This window comes from Dicentrarchus labrax, unplaced genomic scaffold, assembly GCF_905237075.1.
Source record: "Dicentrarchus labrax unplaced genomic scaffold, dlabrax2021, whole genome shotgun sequence".
Classification (NCBI taxonomy): domain Eukaryota; kingdom Metazoa; phylum Chordata; class Actinopteri; family Moronidae; genus Dicentrarchus; species Dicentrarchus labrax.
Window position 1 is genome coordinate 12,203,021 of NW_026136712.1, and position 18,765 is coordinate 12,221,785.

Sequence of the window (18,765 nt, forward strand, 5' to 3'; positions counted from 1 at the left end):
GAGAAAAATCCTTTTTTTTTTTATCTCAGAAGAATAAAAAAATAAATAAAAGTGTAAAATTTGTGTGATGACTTTTGAAACTGACTATCCTGCCTGATCGTATGAGAAAGATGCCGTTCTTCCACTAAACTCAAATCAATATAATCACATTATCTCATATTTCCACATCTCTCACCACAGCCTTTTTCGTCGCTGTTGTCCTGGCAGTCCTTCTGTCCATTGCACACCTTATTGGCGTCGATGCACTCGCCTGACTTGCACATGTACTGCTGGGGAGCACAGGTGGGCTGGGGAGTGATGCACAAGCTGTCTGCCTCATCTGAGCCGTCCATACAGTCGCTCTCCCCGTCGCAGGTAAAGGAGGCGTAGATGCAGGCTCCATTACCGCAGGTGAACTGGTTGCTGCTGCACGTGTCGTAAGTACAGCCCAATTCATCACTGCCGTCCCCGCAGTCGTTCACGCGATCACAGCTGGGGAGGATGAGTAATCCATTAGACTCTATTCAGAGAATTAGTTCCCAGACTGTTAAACTTTTGTTTGTCTACTTTTATTCTCTCACACACACTACGTACTGGAAGGGGAGGAAGATACAAAGCCCGTTGGAACAGGCAAACTCGTTCATATGGCAGGTGCGGTTGGGGCAGTTCTGGAGCTCATCAGCTGCGTTGGCGCAGTCTTTCTCCCCATCACACACAAGGCTTATTGAGATACAGCGTGGGTGGCCTGGGTGCCAGGTTGGGCATGTGAACTGATTTGAACTGCAGGTACGTTCGCCTGCAGGAGACAAGAGAGGAGAGAGGATGACAAGGGTCAACCGGGGATGGATAAACAAATGTGATACCATTACAGTACACATGATAAAAGTGTACATGGAGGCAAAATTCAGATGACCAGTATTACCCTCACAGTGTAATAAATAAATGTCTAAATGCTATCTCACCACACTGCAGCTCAGGAGCCTCATCACTGTTGTCCCAGCAGTCATTGTTGCCATCACAGACCATTGACTGGGGGATGCAGTTTCCATTGGTACAAGTGAACTGGCTGGGACTGCATGTTTTGATTTGATCCTCTGCAATTGAACAAAATAAAATAAACAAATAATAATAAATAAGAGGCATTAAGAGATCCACATAATCATTGATTCACATTATTAATAAACAATCATATTAACACAGCGTCGATACCCCAACTTGTCGCATCTATTCTATTCTATCAGCAATCCGGTGATGTCAAGATAAAAAAAAAAAAACACTCAATGTGCTTTCTCAATGTAGGTTGTAAATGCAGAGAACTCACCACAAGAGAGAGGTTCATCTGTCCCATCACTGCAGTCTTGGATGGAGTCACACACCCAAGAGTCAGGGATACACTTCCCTTCATCGCAACGGAACTGGTTCGGAGAGCATGTGCGACCCGCTGTAGCACAATAAAACAAAACCACTACAGCTATCCATATAGAGTCCTACTGAATCTACTCATCAGGTAAAGCACACACTTTGTGGGTGATACGGTTTGTACCAGCATGTTTTTCTTTCCTACATTCTTTGACAAATGTATTCAGCTTACCACAGAAGAGAGGATTCTCATCGCTGTTGTCGCCGCAGTTGTTGTAGCCATCACACAGGTTTTCAGGGTAGATGCAGATGTTGTTGCGCTCACACTTGACCTGGCCCGCAGGACATGTCCTGTCAGCTGGAGAGGGTTAAGGAGGGCAAAGATCAACCATAGGATCAAAAACACAGAGCCAGTGGTTATTCAGTGCAGTGGATATTACAAGTGTAATATTACTCTCTTTTGGCACATGAGTAATGCTTTGCTCAAGGGAGCTTAAACTAGTAACTGAGGAAGAGCACATGGTTACTCATGCAGCGGAGCCAATCATATAAGAAGAACAATAATCAATCCCTTGATCAGCATAATCATCACTCACGGCAGTTGATTTCGTCAGAGGTGGTGTTGTCTCTGCAGTCGTTGTGGCCGTCACAGACGAAAGCTGCACTAATGCAGCGTCCGTTGGCGCAGGTAAACTCAGTAGCAGGATTACATGTGGGGAAGGGGCAGCCTCGCTCGTCACTGTTGTCACCACAGTCGTCTGTGTAGTCGCAAGCATAGCTGAGCGGCACGCAGCGGCCATTGTCACAGGTAAAGTCCATTGCTGAGCAGGTGTGGAAAGCTGGACAGGAGAAGCAGCAGAGTGCTGATTTACTTTACTGCCATTATATTTATGTTTTAGGCTATCTGCTTATTCTCTTTTTTTTAAGAGCAAGTAAAAGCGGCAACCCAGAGTTTGACAAACAGACATTACTATTTTACCAATATTAAAAACCACAGGCTGGAATTGCGTAGCCCATTCTATACGTAATTAGGGGTTAAAATGCCAATAAGCATCAGGGTGTATGTAACAACATTTTTAATCTGCTGGCTTACTTATATTGCTTGTATCTGTTCACTCAAAATGGTAACCAGCAACTCAAAAAGATTAAACCTCATCTCTCACCACACACTCTCTCCAACTCATCCGAGTTATCGTGGCAGTCGTTGTAGCCGTCACACTTCCAGCGTGCTGAGATGCAGTTACCATTGAGACAGGTGAACTGCTCTGGCTGACAGCGTTTCCCTGTGTCTTGGATACAGTCTTTGCCGTTGTTGGCCAGGTACCACTTGCCCTGATGAGGACACTGGCACTCTGGGCCCAATGGACCTGCAGGAGAGATTATGGGAGGTGAGGGAATTTAAAAATTGAGAGGAACTGAAGAGAACACAGAGATAATCTGACTGTTTAATTACTAGAACAGTGTGTCTCTTTGTGTCGTTTGGGATGTTCAGAGCTTTTCCCACTTGCCCTGAAGTTCTGACTTCAAGTTAATCACTCACTTGAAAAACAGTATACTTATTGTGTGTCATGCTTCAAGAGATTTTAATTTGAATTATTGTATTGAGAGGCCCCAGACGCAATTTCAGGCATGATAAATGATGGATAACTTAAATGGAGCATCAGAGAGGATTGAGTGCCTTGTTTGGTTGCTCCCACAAGAAAGTGCTCTTACCGGGAACACAGACATGACTGCAGCCACCGTTGAACTGCTGACAGGAGCTGGAGCAGCTCTCCTGCTTAGATTCAGCATAGACATGGATGTCGTTTGGTCGGTACTGCATGTCCTGCGTCAGCACTGCGAAGTCAGAGCCATCATCCTTCCTAGCCCTGAAGACACCTCTCTCAGTCCAGTCAGTCCAGAAGATGTCCTGTTGGAAGACAGTCATGGCAAACGGGTACTGGACCCCTTGCACAATCACTTGTCGGTTCTCACCAGTCAGAGAGGCTCGCTCAATCTTATCTCTGGGGGAGGAGTAGAGGAGTTGTCAAAAAAAAAAACTGTTGACCAGTTTGGGATCTGCTGCAATACAGGATATATTAAACTGAACATACAATGAGGCATCAGCCCAGTACAGCATCCTTTCCTCATAATCCAGAGAAAGTCCATTGGGTGTTGTCAGGCCAGTGTTGATGATGGCGGTGCGGAAGTTCCCACCCAGTGTGGCCCTCTCTATTTTAGCTGGAAAGCCCCAGTCAGTCCAGTACAGGTAACTGGGCAGAGAAAGCAGAGTAAGAAGGGAGGGGAGGAGCTCATGGATATTAGTTTGATGATCACACAAAAGTGAGGATATCACATCTATGTCCAATCTATAGACATTTGGTAGTGAAGTAATAATCAGTTTCTTTTACCCATAACAGGGGTCAACAACGATGCCTCTGGGACGGTTTGCATGGGCAATGATAGAGCGGTTCATCCCATCCACCCCAATAGACTGGACATTGCGGCTATAGTAGTCAGTAAAGTAGAGACGCTTGTTGACCCAGTCATACGCCAATCCCTCTGGGTCATCCAAATCTGTGCATTGTAACAGAGAGGATATTTAATAAACAGACATAAAAAACTGTAAGAACACAATGACAACTCAGTAACAATTACTGATAAACTCACTTGTAGCTATATTGACAGGCGGACTCGTGATGGATGTTGTCGTGATGTAGCCAATTCTGCTCCGACCAATCCCCATGTACTGGGCGAAGAAAATTCGCTTCCCCTTGAAGTCATAATCCAAAGCCATCGTGTTGTAACCCAAGTTCACTGCTGGATACGGGGTGCTATGATCTGCAGGGTCTAGCCTCAAGCTGTTCAGTGTGTAGTCTGTGGTGAAAACTAAAAACTCATCTTGTCCATAACCACATGTTACTCCATTACTAAGGAGTGACCCATGTGCACAACCACATTTTGGTTCCTCCTGGTCTGGTATGGCGAAGCAGAGCTGCTGGCAGCGTCCGTTATCTTCTTGACATGGGTTAAAGCCCACCTGATTTGCAGATGTGGGCTGGACATGAGCATCAAAGACAGTGACATCCTCCACACCATCAAGATTGTCTCGAATTACCTGGTACCATTAAAAAATAAAATGTTATTTTGTGGCATGGACGTAGCACATTTACAGCAGGATGACTAATTGTTAACAAATGACTGTTTATGTACACATGCTGCTAAACAATTATTGATCCTAACTGCCATTTACTGGCCTGTAGGACAATTATTTTTTGGTTCATAAAATTTCAAAAAATAGTGAAATTTTTTCATTTGTTGGAACCCAAGGTGATGTACAAAACAAAAAATATAGAAACGATTAAACTATTACCAAAAGAGTTGCCAATTAATTTTCTGTTGATTAACAAATAATTTCTGAATTTCAGCTTGGACTTAAAATGTCAAACATTTCCTTGTTACAGCCAAATGTGAGGATTTTGTGCTTCTCTTTTTTATGTCATTGTAAATGGAAAATTTGTCTTTTGGACTGTGGTCAAAACTGTTGTTTGACATGTCTAATACTACATCGTGGACTGTAGGAAATGGCATTTTGCTTTTTATTTATATATATTTTTAACATTTTATAGACCAATTAATAGTTTTATAGTAGAATTGATTAATTAAGAAAATAATCAATAAGGAAAGTAATCATTAGTTGCAGCCCTTGTGAACGCTGTAAAACTATGATGACACTGTTAATGACCAACTCAAACAAGTTTATGTGCGTGTGTGTAATACCAGGAAATAAATTGTTTCCCTGTTTTTGTTTACCTGACAAACTCTCTAAATTATGTCAACGATTTAGTCATTTCAATGGAAGATCACAAAACCACAGCATCATGAACGCTTAAAGTAAAATTTTAAATTCAGTGGATTTAACTTACTTCTGGATCCTCAAAACTGTAAGGTTCTTTACGGGCCTGGAAGACCTTTCCAAGCTTTTTATCCACCCACAGAATGTTGTTTCCAAATATAGCCAAACCTCTTGGAGATGGGTACCGGGTTCCATATCGCAAAATTAGCCTCTGTGTACCGTTTATGGCCATTCGGGAAATGATGTCAAGAACATCGTCTGTCCAGTAGAGGAAATTATTGGTGTAATCAACGGTAAGGCCATGAGGTGACGCTATACCGTCTGATGCCAACACAGTGCGGTTGGTGCCATCCAGCAGGGACCGCTCAATCTTGGGTGTTTGGCCACCATCAGTCCAGAAGAGGTAGCGAAGCTTGGGGCTGACAGCCACGTCACGGGGCTGGTCCTGGGAGGTCTTGAGGAGAATCATTCGGTAGGTGGTGTTGATGGCAAGAACCTCCAGGAAGGTCTCGCTCTCAAAGGCATTGGTGAAGTATAAGTTACCTGAGAAGGTGAATGGAGAGACGGGAAAGACGAGAATGATAAGATTACTGCAAGCAGAGAGATACACAGTTATTAGTTCTTGACAGGGTAACAAAGGGGTTTAGTTTTGCTTGAAATAAACACACTTTAGTAAATTGGTGATATTTAATCTCTAGATTTTTTTAAGTACTAGATAATATCTTTGCTCCTAGAGCCTTCATGTAAAGATAATGAATGACTAACAGGATGGTTGAATGGTTGAGTGGCTTCATACCTGCAACCCAGTCTACAGCAAGGCCCTGGATGCCTCTTCTTCCAACACCTGAGTTGATGACACTGCGGTAACCCCCTCCATCAGTTTTGGCCCTGAAGATGCCCCTGTATGAGGTTGAGGTGCTGTTGTCAGTCCAGTATAGAAAGCCAGATTCGATATGGAGGTCCAACTTGCCCTTAATGGAGTAGGAAGCTGCAAAAGATTTAAAGAATCCTACTTGTAGAAACTGATAATTTGGTATTTATAGCTAACAATTTACCAAAAAAGCTGTACAAGGCACAAACATCATAATGCGGAACGATATTAAGCCAACATACGTCCACCGACAGGCACCATAGCCTCAGAGTGATCGGAGCTGTTTATGTGGAAGCCACGGATGTACTTGGCGGTGGAGACAATTGCAAAAGAGTCGTACTGTTCACAGAGGGAGCCATCATGAGAGGGGTAAAAGCCTGTGGTGCAGGCACAAGTCTTTTGATTGCCTGGTTTGGGCAGACAGAGGTGGGGACAGCCCCCGTTGTTGGAGCTGCAGGCGTTGGTAGTTCCCGCTGAGTCTGAGGTGGGAGAGAAAGAAAGTGATGGAGGTGAAAGTTACTGGATAATTTGAGCCCATATTACTGTAATGCAACTGGACAACTGAACAAAGTTTAAACAAGTGAATAGGCTGCAATTTTTCTCCTCATATGAAAAATGTCTGACAATGTGCTACAGCAAACTTTTGTGCTGTGCAGAATCTCTGGCTTAAAATTTCAATGGTATGTGAGAGAAATAAGACTTATAGTAAATAGTCAATTAGTCGTTGCATGTTTATGACATTTTATTATGTTATATTATTATTTTTCGCATGTTAAATAACAAAAAAAGTGGTAATAATGTGTCAGAACAACCAGCAAGGAGAATGAACATTTAATTAATTTATTTCGACACATAAGTCTCGTTGTTCAAAACATGGAGTAAATAACTTCCAACTTCACAAAAACAAATGGCTGGCGGATTTATCCATACGATGGACGATGTATAACATTAACAGTTACATACAAATTAACCATAACTTGCTCCTTTTCCTTCGTTTCATACCTCTCCTGTCCCTGCCTGAACACGCAGTGTCTTCATCCTCAGAAAATCTTATTTCTATCTAAACTGAGCCAAGTTTTTTGCAATGTTTGCTCAAACAATAGTTTTATCTCACTCCCTGGGATCCTCAGGTGCTTATCTACTTCGGGCATCAAATGTATCTTTTTTCGTGTTTTCAGGCAAGACCTTCCACCTTTATGAGGAAGCAAAAGTGGGAGAGCTAGATGCAACAAAGATGTTGTAGTTCATGGTCTCAACCCCAAACACTTTTTAATAATTGATCTAACTATAATTTCATGTTGTTAACTTAGTAATTTGTGTTGTGTTTTATTGTTGTTTAAATTTGTCCTGTAATGCACATTGTTACTCTGTTTCAGTAAAGCTATATATTTCAAGTGTATCATTATTATAATCTGAGCATTAATTATATATTTATTTATTTACCTAAATCAATGATAAGGAACACTGCACTCTGAATATTCAGGGGGAAAAATGTATTGAATGGAACATTTTGGTGAAAATTCAAAGGTATCAATCCTCTATTTACCACAACCTTATCTATTAGTTTTTTCTTATTTTTGATGGAAAAAAAAAAAACTACCACAGGAACGCAATGGTACTTGATCCTCCTGTGTGATGTCCTTGAGGAGGACACTAAACTCCTACTCACAGGCAGTAATGACCTTTTGCATAATATAACAGTCTGGATGTAAACACCAAGCTCAAGGACAGAAGCTTCTGGATTAAATTAAAAACTAGTGAATCTACATACTGTCTCTGGCGTGCACTTTGAGGGCGCGGAGGCCAGACATGCCACTCCTCATCACCACCATATTGGCACCACTGTCCTTGTCCACCCTCTCAATGACCTCGTAGTCCAGGTCGGTGTAGTAGAGGTGGTTCTGGTATATAGTCAGCCCCCAAGGATGGGACAGGCCGCTCACCACTGTCATCCGGCTTACTCCATCCATGGTGCCACTTTCGATCTGGGCAAACACAGGAAGCAAAATATTAACACAAGGTGGAGGTGACATAAAAACAAGCAGAACCTGAAATAAAAAGCATAAGCTTGGTATGAATGCATCAGATTATTGGGTGCGAAAGGACTTGTCATATAGTGAAATTGCCAAGTATTAAAGCGATTAGGATAAAACATGTTTGTAAATGTTTTCACAGATAAAAAGGTTAGTAGAAGAATTTATTCCTCTCAACATCCAAAAAATACAACACATATGAAAGTGGACCAAATCAGAATTGAAAAGATTCCACTGATCTCAGTGACGAAAAAAAAAATCTGATTTGGGTCACTTGTGTGTGCAGTGTGAACGTAGACTTAGTCGATATGTTGAGCATGTACACTGTACATACCACCCCTGAGCCCGCCACGCCCCAGTACAGTTTGGCTGTAGAGATGTCAGCGGTAATGTATCCTATGTTAGCCAGGCCTCCTGTGTAGAGATTCCTGAGGTTTCCTCCGTCCATGTCACCACTGCCAACCTTGGGAGGAACTCCATTGTCTGACCCTTTGTCTGTCCAAAACAATTTCCTGTGAAAGGAAAGTATAAATATGACAAACAAGTAAGGGAGTCAGACAAAAATGAGTCATCATACTGTAAATATCAAAGATTTTACATTGAGCTATGTGTAAAATTCCTCTTTGTAAAACATTCAAAATATACATAGAGAAAGGGCTTTTTTTTTACCTTCTGTGCAAAGATGCTAAGATGCCAGCACAAATGTCTTACTGTGTCACCCATTACTGTTCATAGTTTTGGATGGGTTATTTATATCACAAGAAACACGACTGACATGTTGCTGTTGGAGAAATAAATCCTCTTAATTTCCAATTACGTGATGGTCTTTCAAACAGTTAGCCCACTTCATCCTTGTCGGCCAGCTATTGTCTGCTCACTGAATGCTGTCTAATTAATGAGGTCCTGCCATACAGGTTCTCAACATCAGAAACACAGAAGTAAAGATGAGCATTTAAATAGGTTAAGCTATTTTACCTACGGAAACTGACAGTTGATTTGTTCCTTCCGTTGTTTTTCCTTTGTCACTGAATTTAAGTAACAGCAAATACTCCATAGGTTTATTTTCTCAGTGAACAGATACATTACCCTCGGGCTGGATCCAGGGCTATTCCAATGGGCTCTCCTACTTCCTCTGATTTACCAGTGGAGGTGATGAGGGTCTTCCTATAGTGCTGGTTTCCATCCACACGGATAACCTGAGGCAGTGAAAAGCAGGGCTCAACGTTAATTTTATTTGCCCTGGGCACCCAGGCAATCCCTTTTTTTTTTTGTTTGTTTGTTACTTGCACAATAACAATTAAAAAACTGAAATTAGGTGATAAAACACACACAAAAGGCAAAAACAAAATGTGCAGGTTAAGATGAAAAACACCTAACATACATGCTATATAGTAAACAGGGAGTGTGTAGGTTTGTTTTTATATGTTTAATATAATAATTGTGTCTAGTCTTGTTATCTGCTCTGTTAGTTTTAGCAATGTTGGGCTCTATATTCCATTATATTGTCAGTAAAGCTAAAGGTACTTACCTCTATGGTTTTAACAAGGGGATTGGTGTAATACATTACTCGGCTTATCCAATCAAAAGCCAGACCAGATGGTGATCCCATGAAAGCCGCAGGAGCAAACTCAGACCTGTTGGTACCACTGGTTTTCACTTGCCATATAGAACCCTGATATCAGAGCAAAATCAGACACCATGCTTCAGAACAAGCCTTTCAGAAATGTAGATACTCAAGTAATATAACAAAATAGTAGAACTATAAATTTTACATGGTCTGGAAATCATCAACTCAGGCAATTTATTCTCTTCTATACTGGTACTATTATGTATATATATATTAATCAAAATCAAACCAAGACCCCCACTCACAGTGCTTTGCACCCAATAAACCAGCTGCTCCTGGTCATCAAAGTCGATGTCCCGCCCCTGGCTGATGCCCGACACAGGGGCCATTGCATTGTTGGAAGGGTCAGCAGGGTCCAGAGGAATGCCAAAAATCACTGAATCTCTCACAACCATCAAGAAGGGAGTCTCATCTAGAACAGACAGAACAGAAGTACACATGATGAGAGAAACAAACACACAAAAGGGGTGCCAAGCTGTACAGGAGAATATACATTTCAGCAGAAACACTACAAAATTAATATCAATCAGAATTAGAAAAATAATATTAATCCACATGGTTTATATCTACTAAGATTTCAACATGGTCAACATTGATGCAAAAATTGTGTAACGTAAAAAAACAAAAACAAACCCTACCTTTGATACAGGTGCGTTTGTCAGCATCCAGCTTCCAGCCAGACTGACAGTGGCAGGTGTAGTACCTGGGTCTCAGGCCTGACAGCAGGCACAGCTGACTGCACAGGTGTTCTCTGCATGGGTTAATAGCTAAATACAAATCCACAGTGTCACCTTCAGACTTAGTATGACTTTTGACATTTGTCATTCTAAAATGTTTTTAATAATTTGACTTCAGCCATTGTGGTGGAAATGCACTACATCTCTCTGAGTTAATCAGTCTAGCTTGATTAAGTTAACTGTTTCTTTCAGCTATGGCTGCTGCTGCTGCTGTTGATGCTAACTACAAGAGTTCTGTGGTTTGTTCCAAATCCATGTTGCAGCTTCTGATTTTGGTGAAAATTTGGTGAAATGTATTTTTTACAGTGCAGTTGAGGTTTTTTGTAAGGAAATTTGTATTCCTTAAAGACGTTAACATGTGGTTAGCATACCTTTAAGAGCATGCATTCAAGACAATATACAGCAGCCAACAATACAGTGTGCAATACACTTCAGAAAACTACAAGGATGCAGGTCAAATTTGATTTTTAATTCAAAGTTACCTGTGGGCTGTTTGATGGGATGGTCCATAACAATGCCCATGGGCTGGTAGACATTGTTCATCAAAGTGGTGATGTTGCCACCGTGAAACTTGTTCGTCGTCATCACCTTACTGGTGTAGCGCTCCGACCAGTAGACGTTGTCCTCAAAGATAGTCATACCGTGTGGATGCTGGAGAACCTAGGGTGAGGTGGCCATGCACAGGGGTGATGGTATTTAGACAATCCAATGAATTTATTTAAGGGAGAAAAACTTGTTGGTGTTATTAGTCTGTTACAATTCTGATTTAGACCCTTAAAAAAAAAAAACAGTAAAAAAAAATTAATAAAATGAAATATATTTTTGTATCAATTAACGGAATCAAACTAAACGTACCATGTCGCTTGCCATGACCTGATAGCGGTTTTTGCCATCATAGTCACAGTAGTCAATATACTTGAGGTAGGCATCAGCAAAGTAGACCCTGCGTGTGGTGTAGTCCAGGGCCAGGCCGTTGGGCCAGTAGAGCTTAGTGCTGACAATGACTCGTCTCATGTTTCCATCCATGTCGGCCCGCTCGATCCTGGGGTTCTGACCCCAGTCTGACCAGAACATCAGGTTGGTGCTGGGAGGAAAGTGTGTTAAGGAGCTTTTTATTAAGTCTTGTGACTTGTTGATTAGGGGTTCAAAGTAAGCAATAAATTAAAGACTCAAATGCCCCTTGTCAGTTTTACTAAAGAGTCTCTACTTACTAGTTACGGGGGTCTAAAACCAGTCCACGGGGGCTGGTAACATTCTTGGTGAGGAGGACTTTGCGAAAGCGACCGTCCAGAGTAGAGACCTCAATGTTCTCCAAGACAGAGTCGGTCCAATAAAGGTTTCGAGCCACCCAGTCCACAGCTATACTCTCTGGTACCATCAAACCAGAGGAGAACACCTAGAACAACAGAAACCCACTGAATCATGAGAATATCACACAGTTTGTGTTTCTATACAGCAGGTATGTTCGAATTCTTGGAGAAACATTGAGACCAGTGGTTGAAATATCTTGCTTTAATGCATCTGTGCCATCATTTATCTTACTTCCCGTCTGTCTGTGCCATTCTGGTAGGCACTCCATATCTTCTTCTGCGAGGCATCAGCCCAGTAGATTTTGGAGGTTGTGCGATCAAAGTCTACAGTCACAATGCTTGAACCGCTGACAACTGGATTCATCAGGGGTGGTCTCATGTTGATCTTTTGGGAAATGATCTGGCTACGCTTGGCAACCAGAAGTACAGCTGCCAGTGGGTCTAAGGACAGAAAAATATCTTGTTTCCCACCAAGTTCTTATCTGAATAATGTCTATATGTATCTCACCTCACCTATATACATGTAAAAAAATGTAATTGCAATTTTAATGTGTGTTGCTCACTTGTAGCTTTGCAGGTACGTCCATCAGGCTCTAGGAGGTAACCTTCTGAGCAGTAGCACCTGAAGCTTCCTCTCTCGTTGTAGCACTGCTGGCTGCAGAATCCTGGGATCAGACACTCGTTGATGTCTTCACAGGTCTTGGAGTCATTGAGGAGCTGAAATCCTGACGGACAGGTGCACTGAGAACCAAATGGTCCTTGGACACAGCCATGACTGCAGCCCCCGTTGTTCAGTGCACAGTCATCTTGGTCTTCATGGAATTACAGAAGAGTAAGTTAGTGCCATGCATTTATTAGGTATTTTGCTGCATTTACTTTTGCTTCAATTTTGATGTCCATTTTAGTGGTGTTTTGCTTCATAATGTTTCTTTTTATCCTTGTACATCCTGCAGTCTTATAATTATTTATTTATTATTAATATAATATATAATATTATTATTTATATATGTCGCTCTAAATACCACAGTATAATATTCTGTCTTTTTTAGGAATACTCATTGCTGAGACTTAAATATAACAAATAATGCAAGATATTTTCAAAACTTACTGCAGATTGGCGACTCGTCTGCTCCATTGGGGCAGTCCCTCTGACCGTTGCACACCTTGTCCAGGTCAATGCACAGCTGGTCAGTGGGGCACAGCCACTGCCCAGAGGGACAACTAAATGGTGGGGTGGGGCAGTTCTGTTCATCACTCATGTCTCGGCAGTCGTTCTCGCCGTCACACAACCAGCTTTTCGGGATGCACAGCTTGTTGGCACACTGGAAATAGTAGGAACTGCAGGTGACAGGAAGGCAAGAGTTGTGTTCGTCTGATCCATCCTCGCAGTCCGGATGGCCGTCACATTCCCACTCGTCTGGTATGCAGAAACCGTCAGTCTGGCACTGGAACTCGTCATTGTGGCAGAGACCTGGACCTCGAGTGGCTGAAGGGGCCACAGACATTTAAAAAATGAATGAAACTGTAGTGGCTTCCACTCAGAAATTTCAGTAACTCAACAGCAGAATGTGAAATGCTGAACAAGATAGAGGTGGAATATTTATTAATCATTGATTCATGTCAATAATTTTGAATCTGACTGAATTATATCAGCAATAAAGCTGACAAAATGTAAAGTAGTGCAATCGGTCATAATTACATCATTCATAAAAAAATTGACATAATTAATTTTGTTATATGTAGAATCAAGTCAAGGTTGTTAACTTACGACAGTCTCGTTCATCAGAATGGTCTCTGCAGTCAAACACTCCATCACACTGATAACGCGAACTGACACACTGGTCCCCACTGGCACAGGCAAACTCATAGGAGGCACAGGAAAACTCTTAAGGTGGAAAGGAGAAAAATAAGAGAGAAAAGATAAAAAAAACTGAAATATTTCACAACTCAAAGGTTAATCTATTTGGCTCAATAAGGAGGTGTGTTGTATTTCAGAAATGATCAACATAAATAAAACAGAACACAACAAAGAGTGAAGTTATAGTGATTCCTACCACAATCTTTCTCATCAGAGCCATCCAAGCAGTCCTGGTCTCCATCACAGACATAAGAGCTGTAGATACAGCGGTGGTCGGGACACAGGAAGTAGGAAGGAGGGCATGTAGTGATGGTTGAATCTGTCAATCACAGATAATTTATAAAAACCTTGTTACATTACATTACCAGAATATATTTGTTTGCTGAGTATTGTATATAGCAAAATAACCTTGAGTGAGGTGTCTGAGCTGAAAATAGTCCCTACATACTTACTGCAGTTGTGCTCATCAGAACCATCACCGCAGTCATTGTCACCATCACACAGCCATTGTTTAGAGATACACTTGTTGTTATCACAGGTAAAATAGTTGGCAGCACAGGTGGTAGGAAGTCGAGTGGGACAGTTCATTTCATCAGAACCGTCACCGCAGTCGTCCATGCCATCACAGCGCCAACTGGACATGATGCAGTGCTTGTTGTTGCAGGTGAACGCATATGAAGAGCAGGTCGCTCCTGGTGAAGATAGATGAGGCAGGCAGTTGGATTATTAACACTGTTTGTTCAATAACTTCCTTCCGCTAATCCTCAAACACACACGTTTTCTTATACATTCACCTGAATCAGTGCAGTTGGCCTCATCAGTCTTATCTACGCAATCAACAATTCCATCACAGCGGTAGGAGTTGGGTCTACAGCGTCCTTCATCACACTCAAAGGCGTAGTCGCCACAGTTGTCAGGCGGGGGAACAGAATCATCCTTGATGCAATCCCTTTGATTGGCCTGAAGTTTCATGCCGTACGGACAGCCACACACTCGACTGAAGGAGGGAGTCGGGAAACAGAAGTGACTGCAGAGTCCATTGGCCACCAGATTGCACCGGCTGGTGAATGCTGTCAGGAGGATGATGAAGATGCACTCAGCGGGTTTATTTATTATTATGTCTGGCTGACTGACTGCTCAAGTAGCACAGAGAAGGTGATACCAATATTATTCTTTACTCATTCTAGCTGCAATCTCATTGTCCCATACTCTCCAACCCTACTAGTAGTGATTTTTACTTATCTAAACTGGCCTTTACTTACCACTCCGCAACAGTTACTGTAGGACTGGAGTGTTTAACTATCTGCAGACTCCAGTGCCCCCCCTGTGTGTGAACTTACTGCTGTGGAGGTCAGCTGTGTAGGTCTTGAGATTCATGATGCCGGTGATTCCTTGTCTGATCATAATGTTTCCTCCTCCATCCCTCTTCCTCATCTCGAACACTGCTCTGGTCCTTGTATCAGCAACATAAAGGTAGTCTACAAGACAAAAAAAACCGTCTCAGCACAATCAGAAAATATAATAAATGAGTCACATACAAGTGTATTACAGTCATTTTAAAACAGGCAAAATGTGAATGTGTTGAATGTGCACAACAATGTACAGAATAAACTAATCTGAAAGTCAGGAATGTTGAGTAAATACTGTACGCACAGGGCATGATTTCCCTATGCTATGCACAGAATTCCTATTTTGTTTATAGTGATTTTCACTGATATTATAATATATTATTATTATTATTATATTTATATTGATCGGAATGCAAATATTCTCACAAATGAGAGAGTTCTGTATGAACTATGTCGAGGTTTAGTGTGTTTTTTGTCAGATTTGTGTCAAACCTGAATAATACAATGTGAATAATATTGTGCAATGTGGAACATAACTGTGCAAGAATAAGTGAGACTCATGAGGAGAGACCAAGAAACCCACCTGAATAAATTGTTAGAGAGTAGGGTTGAGTGATCTGGCCAATACTGGAAAACGTCTGTCTGTCAAATCCTTCAATGCCAATGTGACCAATCTGGTCCAACTGGGAATCCACCCAGTACAGCCTGTTCATCCTGCCAAAGACCAATCACAAGGAATTAACCAGTGACTATAAAAGAATACTGCAGTCCACACAACATTGTTTTATTCTTTGTAAAAGCCTGAGCATTGATCCCTGAAATCACATCATAATCTTGCAGGTCATCACTGTGCTTACATATAGTCGACAGCGAGTCCATACGGCCATCCCAGTGTTGTGTTGACCAGAGGAACAGCATTGCTTCCATCAGTGAAGCCTTTCATTATGACTGCTGGACGGTACCAGTCAGACCAAAACAAGTAGCTGTGGATCAACAATTGATTAAACACAAGTTTAATGTGAGTCAAAAACAAAATATAATAAAAATGGTTAAACCTGATGTCATTTTATGGATTATTACATTACTAGGGAGCCAGAATCATGTATTCAATTATGGCTGTAATTGGCATTGAATGAATTATTTAAACACTACAAAATTACCTATATTTCTTTTTTCTGTGTTTATGACAAAGTAGAAATCATCTAATCTGAATTTTAGTAATGCATACTTCATGAAACTACTCCATTCACAGGATATCAGTGAAATGTACTTCTGCACTACCATCACTAGACTCTGATTATTGTAAGAGGTTGTAAGCCAGTGAATGTGCTCTGATGTGTATTTGCTGTTCCTGCAACCTGAAATCCCCACAGAGTGAAAAAATCCCTCTCCAGTATTTACGCCTGTTAAATTTGAGCACTCACCCAGCACTGGGATGCACTGCGATTCCTTTTGGGTTCCTCAATCCCGTCACAATGTCACGTCTGGACTTGTCTGTGACCCTGAAGGCCACCACCGACCTGTAGGTGCTTGTAGTCCAAAACAAGACTTTAGATGTCCAGTCATAAGCCATGGCGTCAATAGATCCCACTCTGTAGCCTGTCAGAATCTGTTGCACTGTAAATGCATGAAGAAAATTATTGCAAAAGACAAAATGTAGCAGAAATATTATATCCTATGGTAACAAATCCATTTTGCACAACAGAAATTTAGTTTTACAAGTGATCTCAGTGTCCTTGTAATGGTGCTTATAAAAATTCACCTGTGCCATTGAGGTTGGACTTATAGACGAGGCCTCTGGACCTGTCGTTGTACAAAAGTGCTTCTTCTTTGCCGTCAAACTCCACAGCAGAGCCAGAAAAAGATGACCCGAGACCCGAGAGCGGCAGGGTGATGTCCTCCTGGAGGGACAAGTTCAGTGGGATTCCCCGCACCCCCAGAGAGGTGGCCATCAACAAGAAGTCCTTCACCTCTGTTCAAAGAGTGAATGGTAGCGGTTACTAGCAGTGAAAAGTACTGTTGAAACAATTTAATCTTACATTTCTGCATGTCTTAGTTTGTTGAGCTAACTGAGACAAAAATATTTGAGAAGAAAAATATGTCATGATGATAGCTTAAAAATCATTAAAATTTAGAAAATATGAGTGTAAAATGTTGTAAATGTCCATTATTTTATTACTAATTAAAAAGATCCAGCAGCAGAACACAGACAATTTCGTGAAGTAACAACAGACCAATTCTGAACATCAGGTCATTATAATTTAGCCCTCAATTAAAGGAAACTCACTAAAGCAGGTCCGACGATCAGAATGCAGGTCGTAACCATGGCGACACTTGCAGCGGAAGCCCAGACCATCATTGTCGGAACGGTGACTCAATACACAAATTTGCTGACAGCCACCGTTGTGTCTGCCGCAAGGGTTCATCACTGTAGGACATGACAGATGTGGTCATTTTATCACAGCACTGTTGTTTTTCATGTTAGTGCAGTATTAAGTAATATAATGGATGAGATTCACAGTGTATCTAGTGTAAAACAAAATGAATGAATGTTGGCAGTATTTAGAAATAATTCTGAGCCAAAAAACAAATAGGAAACGCATGTCGGAATGAATTCTATACTACCAGCAGACACACACAGACATCTGTATGGAAGTGTGTTTCCTTACCAACAGGTTGCAGGACAGGGTGTGAAACTACAACATGTCCCGGTCGCTTTGCGGTACGATAGAGGAGTGCTGGGTTGCTGCCGTTGAAGCGGTTAGCTCTCACTACACCCATCTTGGTCCAGTCAGTGAAGAATACGTGGTTTTCAAACACGGCAATTCCAAAGGGATGTGGGGCCTGGGTTCCACCATTGAGGACTATTTTCCTGGGAAACAACAAAACCTCAGAATAACCATAAAGGAGAGAACAACATGTATGCATCACTGTTTCCCTTTTTAGTTCACAGTACTGTCTGGGAAAGGAGAAATCTTTAATAACGTTTTCAGTGCAACCTTTACCTGTCCAAACCACTGTAGGTGACAGTCTCCACTGTGTCAAAGTGGCTGTCAGACCAGTAGACTCTCTGAGTGACAATATCTAGGGTAATTCCTGTTGGAGTGCCGAGTCTGCTCTTCACCAGCTCAAGACGGTTACTGCCATCCATGAAGGCACGTTCAAGCTTCATATTTTCACTGGAAATGCCCATGTCTGTGAAGAACATGTAGCTGCAAAAACAAACACAAAATAAGGGATGCTATATGATGCCAGGTCAAGTGGATGTGAAAACTCTTGGTAATATAGAAATATTGTGTCCTTTAACAGGATTAATTTGAATTCTCGTATTTGTATTTGACCATAAATTGGCCAGAACTGATAATCTTAAATGATAATGACAAGTAAAGACTGGTCCGTGGACGAGTCTTTACAACAATGCTTCAAGTTTCATTTAAAAGAAAAAAAAACATGACCAATGTTATAACAGCAATGATCTTTCAAAGTACTGACAGACCGCAGCACTTAAACCCACCCCACTGTAGGGTCCAGGACGAGGCCATGAGGAGTCTGCAGGTTTTCAGCCACCAGTGTGACCCTATTCCCTCCATCAAAGTCGCACATGTCAATGCGCTCCACCATGGCCTCTAAGACATAGAGTTTGAAGTTGACCCAGTCCACAGCGAGGTTCTGGACATTGTGGACTGCAGTAGTCAGTATCTCCTTAATGTCATCCCCATTGTAGTTGGCAGAGTATACCTGGCAAAAGAATGAAATGGTTTGGGATGAATGGCTCTTTCTTCCTCAATTCACACATAAACCATAGTT

General features: G+C 41.6%; 1 protein-coding gene across 5 annotated transcripts in view; it reads right to left on the reverse strand.

Annotated features, from left to right (window-relative positions):
* lrp2b (low density lipoprotein receptor-related protein 2b) overlaps positions 1-18,765 on the reverse strand; it is a 41,079-nt gene that overhangs the window by 15,591 nt on the left and 6,723 nt on the right. For all 5 annotated transcript variants that reach the window (XM_051418351.1, XM_051418350.1, XM_051418349.1 and 2 more), the window contains exons 12-50: positions 18,473-18,696; positions 17,964-18,170; positions 17,628-17,830; positions 17,246-17,386; positions 16,721-16,930; positions 16,383-16,575; positions 15,816-15,941; positions 15,542-15,672; positions 14,950-15,087; positions 14,404-14,679; positions 14,062-14,301; positions 13,806-13,928; positions 13,520-13,636; positions 12,860-13,237; positions 12,315-12,563; positions 11,984-12,192; positions 11,653-11,837; positions 11,297-11,525; positions 10,924-11,101; positions 10,343-10,471; positions 9,950-10,116; positions 9,606-9,749; positions 9,164-9,273; positions 8,412-8,589; positions 7,816-8,029; positions 6,287-6,523; positions 5,970-6,161; positions 5,244-5,716; positions 3,988-4,435; positions 3,729-3,894; positions 3,432-3,590; positions 3,052-3,341; positions 2,502-2,705; positions 1,935-2,177; positions 1,571-1,696; positions 1,301-1,420; positions 942-1,073; positions 574-775; positions 176-471 (exon numbers count right to left, since the gene is read on the reverse strand). In XM_051418351.1, coding sequence (XP_051274311.1) covers positions 176-471; positions 574-775; positions 942-1,073; positions 1,301-1,420; positions 1,571-1,696; positions 1,935-2,177; positions 2,502-2,705; positions 3,052-3,341; positions 3,432-3,590; positions 3,729-3,894; positions 3,988-4,435; positions 5,244-5,716; positions 5,970-6,161; positions 6,287-6,523; positions 7,816-8,029; positions 8,412-8,589; positions 9,164-9,273; positions 9,606-9,749; positions 9,950-10,116; positions 10,343-10,471; positions 10,924-11,101; positions 11,297-11,525; positions 11,653-11,837; positions 11,984-12,192; positions 12,315-12,563; positions 12,860-13,237; positions 13,520-13,636; positions 13,806-13,928; positions 14,062-14,301; positions 14,404-14,679; positions 14,950-15,087; positions 15,542-15,672; positions 15,816-15,941; positions 16,383-16,575; positions 16,721-16,930; positions 17,246-17,386; positions 17,628-17,830; positions 17,964-18,170; positions 18,473-18,696 — 7,987 coding nt within the window. The remainder of the gene's footprint in view (positions 1-175; positions 472-573; positions 776-941; positions 1,074-1,300; positions 1,421-1,570; positions 1,697-1,934; positions 2,178-2,501; positions 2,706-3,051; positions 3,342-3,431; positions 3,591-3,728; positions 3,895-3,987; positions 4,436-5,243; positions 5,717-5,969; positions 6,162-6,286; positions 6,524-7,815; positions 8,030-8,411; positions 8,590-9,163; positions 9,274-9,605; positions 9,750-9,949; positions 10,117-10,342; positions 10,472-10,923; positions 11,102-11,296; positions 11,526-11,652; positions 11,838-11,983; positions 12,193-12,314; positions 12,564-12,859; positions 13,238-13,519; positions 13,637-13,805; positions 13,929-14,061; positions 14,302-14,403; positions 14,680-14,949; positions 15,088-15,541; positions 15,673-15,815; positions 15,942-16,382; positions 16,576-16,720; positions 16,931-17,245; positions 17,387-17,627; positions 17,831-17,963; positions 18,171-18,472; positions 18,697-18,765) is intronic.